The sequence below is a fragment of the Juglans regia genome, chromosome 16 (assembly GCF_001411555.2).
Source record: "Juglans regia cultivar Chandler chromosome 16, Walnut 2.0, whole genome shotgun sequence".
NCBI classification, from domain to species: Eukaryota; Viridiplantae; Streptophyta; class Magnoliopsida; order Fagales; family Juglandaceae; genus Juglans; species Juglans regia.
In genome coordinates, this window is record NC_049916.1 from 19,940,605 (window position 1) to 19,951,483 (window position 10,879).

A 10,879-nucleotide genomic window follows, 5' to 3' on the forward strand; every position below is an offset into this window, starting at 1 on the left:
AGCCCATGCTAACTCCTCATGGGCCTTTGGGAGTAGTAGAGCCCGTCCAAAATATATGATCTCCATCTTACAATAATAATTTGTAAATTGATGTGAAATGAAATAGTATAAAAGATTGTAAAACACTTTTTGTTATAAAGTATATTTGATGTATTATATTATAACACACCAATTTGTAAATGTTTATAAAATCTCTTTGTAAATTCAACACTTATCTTTTATTCATGTTTTGTTTAGGCCTAGTGGGATCCAGCCAAGATTCCAACTGTGGCTTTAGTAGCAGATTCGAGGGACACTGAAGTAGAACCTCATCATGTTGATAATAAATGCATGCCAAGTTCAAAGATGTGTGCTAAATCAGCTGATCTTGGGTGGCTGCAAGTGCCAATGGGTTAAATTAAATATGGATGGTAGTAGTTTTAAAAATCATGGGCCGGTTGGAGCTAGGGATGTTGTACGCGATGTCTATGGAAATATGTGTACGACCTACTCTGTTTTCTTAGGCTAGGGCTCTAATAATTTTGCTGAAATGCAGAGTTTGCTAGAAGGGGTCAGAATGTGCTATCAGCTTAGATTCAATCGGGTAGAAATTAAGACTGACTCCCAAATCCTTATTAACTGGATCATTAGGGGTGACTGTAACATCTGGTATTTAGAGGATTTTTGGGATGAGGTTCGTGTTTATTTTGCGTCCATGGAATACTGTGTGAAACATGTTTTTCGAGAAGGTAATGCAATGACTGATTCTCTCGCCAAGAGTGGAGCTAGGGGCTTAAATATGGACTGGACTAGTGATAGAGATAGGTTTCCCAACAATTTAAGAGGTCTTCTAGTATGGACAAAATTGATCTTCCTTACTTGTGGATCTCGTAGTGTTTGTTCCTGGTAAGTTGCATCGGGTTTATCATTTGGTTAATGTGCTTACTTTCTTGTTTCCCTTGCAGGTTTGTCCTTTTAGTTCCTTTTAGGTTTTTTGGTATTGTGGCTAATAGCTTTAGGTTTTTTAATGCTGGGTTTGGGCTTTCTTGGAAATTTGTATTCCCCAGGTATCTATGTTGTAACCACAGTTTTCCTTTACTATAAGTGAGGGGTTTCAATAAAATTTGGGGTATCGTCCTCTTCTAAAAAAAAAAAGTGCCAATGGGCACTTTGGCTCCTAGTGAAATGGGTATAGAAAAAAATCTATTTATAAGCGCCTCTAAATGCATCCAACATGTTACTGAAAGGGATCTTATTAGCATTTTAACTTTTCATTATTATAATGGATCGATAAATAGTGTGTTGACACATCAAGCTTACAAGTAGCAAAACACACCCGGCTTGGGGTAGCGCTGAGTACTATGCTAATGTTGATGGCTTGTTAGATACCCCTTTGTTTTTCTTTCAAAGTTTGTTACCATTAGAATCTTCCATATAAACTTAGTGGATCCCACGCCCTCTTATAACATAATCAGCACCACAATACAAGAAACAAATTAGCTAGGGCTTTCTAGATTCTCGAGGCAAGTCTTAAAGTTGTGGCTTTTCCTTAATAATTTTGGTTTAGATCCGATCCGAAGACCTCATGAGGTTTAGCTCACCCACCTTCACTGTCTCAGCACAGTGGCTCACATCCATATGGTGATCAACTGACCAAGGCACCAAAGAAAGGAGAGGAAAAGGAGCACAACAAGGTAAGTCAAAGAAGACAAAAGCAGATGGAGTTGGTAGTTGTTACCAGGCGCATTCCCTTGTTTCATTACTTTTTCAAAGGTGGTTGTTCTTGATTATTCAGAAGAAGGGAGAATGTTGTGACTGAACTTTAGTGTTTAATTTTGGTGCATTGGGTCATGCTAATCAACCAGCGTTAAACAGTTTCTAGCATTGTTCAGTACTTTGCATGCAGTACTGTCCATTAGGAGATGGTGAACAATGAAATCCCGTACAAGATCACAATATGCATGTACATTAATATCTATGACTATATTTTATAATTGATCTCTATCTATATCGCATTCTTGTTAGTAGGTTTCAAAGGTAAAAGGTTAGGTTAGATTTGTTTACTCTTGAACTTAAAAGGACAAGCTTGAGCAACCATAAATTGTGACATCCAAGTCGAAATGACATGACCTATCCAAGATGACACGTCGCACATCCATGGGAACAACCATCACACCATATCTTATCCCTGTATTCGAGAATCCGAATAAAGACATGACATCATTCCTTCATAGCTATATATATATATAGGGCATATCAACCCATCATACACCGTATTGGTTGGGATAGGAAATTGACTTCAAACCTACAATAATGGTGATGGTGCTAGGTGAGACTTTGTCCACGTAACCTTTTATCTATGATACCCTCGCAAGTTGCAACTCTCCACACTTGATGTAAGCGTGGAAATTGCACCTCCATGCCAGTCATCGGCCTCTTTAGGGTGCTTCAAGATAGGATCCATCTCAGATTGAATGAATCGGATGCAACCTATGAAGTTAAGATGACCCATGATAATATTAATGCTTGCCAGATCTTTCAAAGTCATTAAATCCTTGTCCCTTGTCAAGGGAGACATGGTCATATCTTGAAAACCATACAGAACCTCAGGAGCAAGTCTCTAAGTGCATTCCGAGCACAGTTATCTCTAACACCATTTCTTGGAAAGTTACAAGAAATAATATGTACCAACACCAAATAAACAAATCCCGTATAAACTTTTGTAAAAAACTCAATCCCACCTTAAAAAAGTGTTAAAAAAAAAATCATTTTTTAAATAGAATTCACTTTTTACAAAGGACTTACTTATATAAGACTCATTCTTTAAAACTTTCAGAAAAATATTCATTGGATATTTCTTCCACCACTAAAATGGTACACCACTATCACTTGCGCTAACAGAAATAATAAACTTTTGCGAGCAAAGCTAACATACGGGTAGTCTATATACCACTTATGGCTACATCTAATCCCCACAGGGTGACTGACATCGAAAGCAAAGCATCCCCTGATCAGTAAGAAAAGCTGGCTTGGCTTCTATATCTTGCCAGAGCGTCATCAGATAAAGAAACACCAATGTCCGAGAAAGGATTAGATGATCAAGGAAAAAGGAAGTAAGCATACAATCATTCGAAAATAAGTTGCAACAAATCATGTTTATGTGATCAAGAAGTAAATCTCAGATGACAAGCGGCCGGTACTCATCAAGTTGAGGATGCACAAGTCATGTATACATTTGTAGAACTGAGAAAAACAGATATGGAGATGTCATGGCCTCCAACAAGCTACAACAGTATTTACCAAGACACCTTTTACCCTTTTTTTTTTTGTTAATGTTTTCTTTTCTCAATTTGAAATCTCTGGGCGAAGGAAATGTTCATATTTATTTTTTACCAGTTTTTGCCCAATCACTCTCTCAATTGAACACGGAAAACCATCTAGCACCAGCGCATGCACAACCCAATTAAACAGGTTCCTGGTGTGGAGTCACAGTGGGTCCTGATGCTATCGCAAATTGCAGACCCCTACGTTGCCCATGTTGCAGCACAAAAGCAACTTGTGTCGCTGCCAATGCTGCAGCCTCCTGTCTCACCACATCATGACAGAAAAATTCAGAAACCAAATCCCAATTGAAGTACATAAAGAAGTACAATAGTACCTGTTCTAATTATTAAAAAATGGAAAATACATTCAAGGAAGAATGTATTTACATATAATACGTAAGGTCATAGTAGAAAAATTACTTGAAGAAAAAAAGAAAAGAAAAGCGGGATTAAGTAAAAGGATGAATGAAGCAATTAACGAGTTTATTGCTTAAAAAAATTATGATTACGAGTAGAACTAAAAGCAAGACTGACCTGTCTTTGACGTCGACGCTGCAAGACACTGATGGCCCAAGCCATAATGTAGCAGGGCAACAGAAACCCAGCAGCTCGAAGCAAGAAGAGCTGCGGAACATAAACAAAATATCAGTTTCATTAACTGCAGAATGAACTTCAACAAATAGTGCAGCAGCAATAGACAATTAAAAAACAAATTTCAAGTTCAAATTGCACTGACAGAGAAAAACGTAGATGTGTCATCTTCTCCATCAGGATCTGTGATCGTCAATGCATGGCGCAGGAGCAGGAGGGCCATTAACTGCCAAATAGAGAAAATCCAGGTCTTAAATGTGAAATAGGAAACATTCCCCCCTTTTTTAGATGTCATTTACTTGACTCAACAGGAATTGGCATAAATGCCTTTTACACATGATTCAACAGCTTAATTTTTTTTATAAGAGCTTAAAACCACAGCATGTACCCTTGGTTAATGGGGATTTTTTCCCCATACTGCTCTTCCATCAAATATGAGATATCGATGAGAGCTAACAATTTTTAATCATGCTTTGGCTGAAAGTGCATGCAACCAATGAGCAATTGGAATGACTGCCCGGGTTTATAGACTTGCAAACAGAAGAATGTTCATGATATACATATTCATATAAATGCATGTAGACATAGGTGTTTGTGTTCTTGTTCCTGACTATTCAGGGAATTCTCCATGTGATTTCCAGTCTAAAGAATTTACAATTCAAGGGCTTACAATTAGAGCAGCCGAACGGCAAAATGCAGCCCCACTAGCATTTGAATCTGCATACTCATCATATTCAGCTTCCAAAAATTGGCGTTCTGCATCTGCAATTGCCAAGATGCGAGGATCACTAAGATCCAAAGGGGTGCCAGAGATTGTCCAGCCTCCACTGCAACAAGGGCCACCAAAGATTTCAAAAGACATTCAAATTGACATCTATACAACACATAATAATAATAGTCATGAAAAAAAGACAAGAAATGGGACAATTTCTTTGTTTGGATTCAGAATTCACATCAACTCATCTAAACTCATCTCATCTCATCTCATCATTACAACTTTTCCAAATTCCCACACAAAATATAATAAACAATTCAACTTTTTCAAATCATAAAACAATAATGATATTAAAAATAATATTCTAACAATATTTTATTTAACTCATCTAAAACCATCTCAACTCATCTTTAAATCCAAATGGGACTTACCCAATATTAATGGCAGTTTCTTCTAGGTGAGGTGGAGGAGGTGGAGCAGTATAACCAGGTTGGTAAGGCTGTTATCATAAAAATGGAGTGTATATAAACATAAACTTCAATATTTTAACAAGAAAAACTGCAGCTAAAATAATTCCAAAACAAGCCAGATACAGTTTGAACCCCCCAAAAAAAAAACACTCGTGGAAAACACATAGGCAGGCTACTTATCTAAAGATAAATTGTACATAAGCAACAAACCCATCAAGTCTATGAGTCCTTTGTACAATGATTTTTGGGTATGGCTTCAATTTCACTTAAAAATTATTTTTTCATATGAGAACAAGAAACTGGCAGTTCAACCCATGCTCCATATAAACCTTAACTGTGGTATATCTAAAGTCAGTTATTGTATGAGACCAGTGACTCTCATTTCCCATGGAGTGGAATGAGAAAACATACTAGTACCCGAAAATGGCATAAAAAAAACTTTGAACATCATTTGATACCCTGGGGAAATCTTTTTAATATAATGCTTGTTCAATGTCATTCTTGAGCACTAGTATGCTCTCCATGCCATAAAAAATAATAATTTTGATAGTGTACTTCCATATATGAAGCAAGCATGCTAGTGTCACAGAAAATTAACTTCAATATCATGTTTGCTACTTAGAAATAGCATAAAATAGAAATTAGATTTAAAGAGCATACCTGATGACATATCTCACATGTTATATCTCCTTTCTCATTGCACCAATGCTGAACACACTTTCTATGTGCATACTAAAAAAAATGAAGTCAAGGATACATCAGTGAAAACCGAGATAACAAACAGAAAATAATAACAATTTCACTGCATAAAAAAAGATTAGAAAAGAAAATGGGAATTGTCACTTCCTAGAGTAGTTTATAATAACGCCCATGGCACAATAAAAGCATCTTAATAAATATTTTTCATTTTGATGCCAAAGGATTGACTTTTTAGCTCTAACAATAGTGGTCCACAGAAATGATTATTGAAAAAGAAAGCTGTTATTAACAACCTTTTTTGAGTTACTCATTACAGCTATCGTCTAACCACACAAGCTCCAAGAAAGACCAATGATGTACAATGGTTCTTAAGCTACTGTAACTCCACCTGGCAGTGAGGTATAGGATGATATGTATTGTTCATATCATAGGGTAAAAACTAGAAAATTCTGTAAACCAAAATCCTAAGTAACTAATATTGATAAACTTTTAAGTTTTAACGATGTGGCACGTCGTTACAACTCATGAAAAGATTTATTTAAGTATCAAACGTTGTCTTCAATCTAAAAACATCATACCAAACATAAAAAACCCCCCATTGTGCTCCAAACACTAACTAAAAGCATTTTCTAGGTAAAGACTCCAACTCTATATTCCTTGGCTTACAATTCTTTTGGACATGACCCAAGCCAATCCTACCTGACTGAATAAGTCACCACACAGTGCACTTGCAATCTCTCAATAACGTAAACCCTCACTGAAACAAGCTTCCTAATTTTTCTTGGTTTCTTTTGACTATTCTTATTAGAACATGAATTGAGCCCTCTTACACATTAATTCAAGGCCCTAAACCACTTTTTAACACTTCTTTAAAGCCCATATAATAAAAAAAAAAAAATTAAAATCAACAAATTCCCATTTCACCATTTAATGAAGTCAGAGGTATGACATGCAGTGTTGCAAAATTCAAGATAATCATCAACTGAATGAAGACTGCATTTGAAACGAGTGATGACAGTATTACAACTTACTCCTAGCAAAGAATCTCTTAGCGACTGTCATTAGCATAGCAAACTCACCAAGTTGAATTGCCACCACTACTCATTAGTAACCTCATGATTACAGAACATAATCACCAAAACTAAGATCCTCAATGGAGACACTCTACAGCCATCAAATGGACAAGCAAAATTCAAAAGCTTGAAAAACACATAACTAAAAATACTTTAATTTTTGGAAAATTAAACACCCTTATATAAACACCCTTTCAATTCCAATCAACCACACAAATTTTCAGAAAGATTATGTCACGTTAATTGAAAACATAAATCCAAATTTTTTTTTTTTGATAAGTAAAATGACTGAAAAATAATAAAGGTGGGGTGAGAGAGGCTCGAGAAAACATAAATCCAAATTAGTAACGTCTTCGACAACAAACACGCTCCTATTATTAAAATTTGTTTATTGATTACCTATCAAAAAACAATTATTAGAATTTGTTTATATATCGCACGCTGACTTAATCCTTTTTTTTTTTTGGATAAGTACCGATCTTACAAATACCAAAGAGCTATAGTTCATTTTTTTATAAGTAAGAAAATTTTATTCATGCATGAAATAGGCGAAGCCCATCTATACAGGAAGTGTACAAAAGAAACACCTAATTACATTCTAGGATCCTGAAAAGAAAACAAAAACTCGTGAACAATCCCTCCATTAAGTACAATAGCAGAAAACCAAAGAACTATAGTTCATATCACACATTCAGCAGCATATGTATAATACATGACAGAGACAAACATATTCAAAGGCCTCCAATCTGATAGCGAGGCAAAAATGGTTTTAAAGCTTATACCTTGAGGCTTCCACTACAAGCACAAGGGGTCTCCAAGTTATGGGCGCTATCCTCCTCCTGGCAAATGCGACACTCAGCCATCTGAATCAGCGGCTCCTCCTCACCCGAGCTCACGCTTTCTTCAACCATCTTACTCTCATCCACAGAGCACGACGGGCCCGCAGCTTCTGCGCCGAGGGGCGGCCCAGAAGGAGCCTCGGAAGGCGGCTCCGCCCCGGTCACCGCAGCAGGCGGAATCGGACCGTCCACATACAACACCAAGTGATCACTCATATTCTCTCGGGGAAACCCTAATTCACCACAATATCGCCCAAGCCCTTGTGAAATACCAAACACGCTGTAGCTTTCAAAATCTGAAACTTTAAAAAGAAAACCCTCGAGAATGATAATAATAAAATAAATGTAGAGAAATTGAGGAGGTAGGACCTAGAAACCTTTTGATCCCGCTGGGAAAGGCAGCGGATTAGAGGTTTCCGAGAAAATTCAAGAGGGGGAAAATGAAGGGGAATCCAATGGCGGAAATGCATATACCTAGGGAAATGTTTGTCTGAGTTTCCTAATCGATTAGTTTCGGAATTTTCCCTACATGTATACACAATGTGGGGTCCACTCGAGAGGAAAAACTTATATTATATATACATATATATTATACGAATGTGGGGCCCACTGGTCTAGACCTCGAATTTACCGATCGTCAACGGCATTGAGGGTAATGTTGTCTAATAAGCATTGCCGCGTTAACGACCGCGTAAAAGTCGGGTTAACCACGGAAGCCGACAGATTTTCTGTTTTTCTTGTTCCCTTCTCTTCTAAGAATTTTATTTGGCTGTGGTTGGTTAGTCTTGTTTATTTTTATAATTTATCTTAATTAATTTTATCTCATCTTATTTATTTAATTATTATAAATTTTTTAAATTTTTATATAAAATAAAATAAAAAATTTAATTTTTTCAAATCTCAATATCCAAATACTTTCTATCCAATATCCAAACTATCGATCATCTATGAGTAAAAGTAAAAGTAAAAGAGGATTCACATCTATTTTCACTAATTACAAGAATTTTCTCAATTTCTCCAATTCATCTTATTTATATTCACAAAACTAAGTAAATATTATTTTACAAATAGAAATTTTACTTATCATCTTCACCACTACTAACATGTGATTTCTTATTTTTATTATTTTATCTAAATATATTTACATGTCAATATATGTATTTAAATAGAAAGAAAAATAATAATAAATCACATATTGATGTATGGTATAAGAAATGATAAGTAGAATTTTTTAGACGTTCTGCTTCACAAATTTCATATTAGATCGTGTAAAAATGACTTTTTCTGTTAATCAATATAAATCGTTTTTTAATTTTAATGTTTTTAATTGCCAACTAAAATGACACAATTCAATTGATTTCATAAGCCAACAACTCAAGACACGATTCAACTAGTATGATTAGGAATATCAAAATTTTGAATGAAAACATTTTTGATTGACATAAGTTTAAAGTTAAGAAATCACGAGAAAGACAACTGATTTGGTCTTGTTTTCTCTCCATTTTACTTTTTCTCTCCTACTTTGTTTGTTGTCATGTTTGAATTATTCTTCTAGGATGGTTGTTTGATTCCTCCACAAACTCCTTGATGCACAATAGATCTATTTACTTGATTAAAAAAATGTCCCATAGTTTCTCTAAAGAAACGAGGGATGATCAAGAGAAAATATTTGTTCTAAAACCTCACACCAATATTTTAATAAATTCCTATTATACTTTAATTTATTTTTTAAAATTGATATGATAATAAGCATTTTGAGCCGAAGAAATCAAAATGTAATAAATTGGTCATTTACCATCTTTAAAGAATATCATGTCTTGTTCATCTGGTTTAAAGTATCTTGACAAGTGCTGGTTTCTTGGCAAGTGCCACCTCTTTTGTTTCCCCAATCAAGGGCTCAAAAACTCTGCCTTTTTCCATTTGCGGTTGCTTGCATTGCGGTCAAGCCCGTTTCGATATAGAGATGACATTTTATTTAAGAAAAAATTTAATTATAAGTAATTTTGCGTATATACATATTCAATATAATTAGTTAGAAAGTAGATTTTATTGAAAATAGTACTAATTTAAATTTAAAATATAAAGATAACAATATTATTACATAGATTAGTATGTAAATTTACTTGTACATAATTTTATTTAATTTAAATTGATAATCTTGTTAATAGTCTCAATTTATTTCATCTCATTTTATCTCCTTATATAAATGTTAGAATTTTCTGGAATGGTTCAAGGCAAATAGCCAAATACAATAATGATCTTTTCTTTTTTATTCGAAGTTGACAAATTTTTTTTTTTTGTTTGTTGGGATTAACCACTCCATATTCTATTGGGTTCAGCCGTTCAGGTGGACCAATTCTTATTTTTTATTTTAAAAAGAAAAGGTCGCCAATGTGAAGAGGGTACCATTGAATACGAATATAAATTTTGCTGCTTCCAATTTGCATTTCATACAGCTGGAGAAAATCAATTCTAGAGTTGTTGGAAAAAATAATGTTATCCGACTAATTCACTCATGCATCGTTGCGCAAATTTCATACACTCATTTTACAAAAAAATGGTTGAATTTGGACCCACATAAGAAAAAAAAATTTTAATGGTGAACCCGATTTTTTTTTTAAATCGGTGGGTGAGATTTACACATCTTAAAATTGTATCTATGTGTGACTAGCTCTTCAAAATTTGGATAAAAACTCTATAAGCTTTGAATCCGACTGTGTAAAAGGCCAACATGGAAGTGCTATTTCATATTAGTATCTCTATCCAAGACGTTTAAAAGCCAACAAAGAGTGAAGCCTCTTCCACGTTGTCTATCAATTTGAATAAACCAAGTCGTTTTAATGGAGCAAAACACACGATCAATATCAGAGAGACGGCAAAGTGGACCAGTACTTGGAACACACGCACGTTCCCTCAGATTTTCAGTCCTTTGACGGTCTTATGCGGTTAGTTTTAATAGGTAAAACGACTTCGTTTTTTTATCTGGGGGCCAAAGTGTTGAGCCGTTGACCCAAACTGAAATGATTTTTGGTCGATCGGATTAAAGTACTCATTCAAGTTAGGAGAGACAATATGTGAAGCTCACCAGAATATCCAACTCATTGAACTTAATATTCAGCAGATGAATATGCATTGTATCTATATTTTCACCAGAATATCCACATAGAAATAATCTACTTGTGCCAGCAAA

General features: G+C 35.0%; 1 protein-coding gene across 1 annotated transcript; it reads right to left on the reverse strand.

The window, feature by feature from the left end:
* Window positions 1-3,069: 3,069 nt before the first annotated feature.
* LOC109009254 lies at window positions 3,070-8,233 on the reverse strand. Its single transcript, XM_035686647.1, has 7 exons — window positions 7,633-8,233; window positions 5,739-5,810; window positions 5,040-5,107; window positions 4,564-4,720; window positions 4,039-4,119; window positions 3,837-3,926; window positions 3,070-3,562 (listed from the first exon to the last, which is right to left on the reverse strand). The coding sequence occupies exons 1-7, from the start codon at window positions 7,903-7,905 to the stop codon at window positions 3,443-3,445; spliced, it is 861 nt and encodes a 286-aa protein (XP_035542540.1). The 5' UTR covers window positions 7,906-8,233; the 3' UTR covers window positions 3,070-3,442.
* Window positions 8,234-10,879: the final 2,646 nt, after the last annotated feature.

Bases quoted from the DNA above. Each gene is read 5' to 3' on its own strand.
- LOC109009254 (XM_035686647.1), bottom strand. From the start codon at position 7,905: ATGAGTGATCACTTGGTGTTGTATGTGGACGGTCCGATTCCGCCTGCT. The intron at 5,811-7,632 runs GTATAAGCTTTA...CATTTTTTTTAG, and splicing joins CTTGTAGTGGAAGCCTCAAG to TATGCACATAGAAAGTGTGT. The intron at 4,120-4,563 runs GTAAGCCCTTGA...TCTATTTGGCAG, and splicing joins GCCGTTCGGCTGCTCTAATT to TTAATGGCCCTCCTGCTCCT.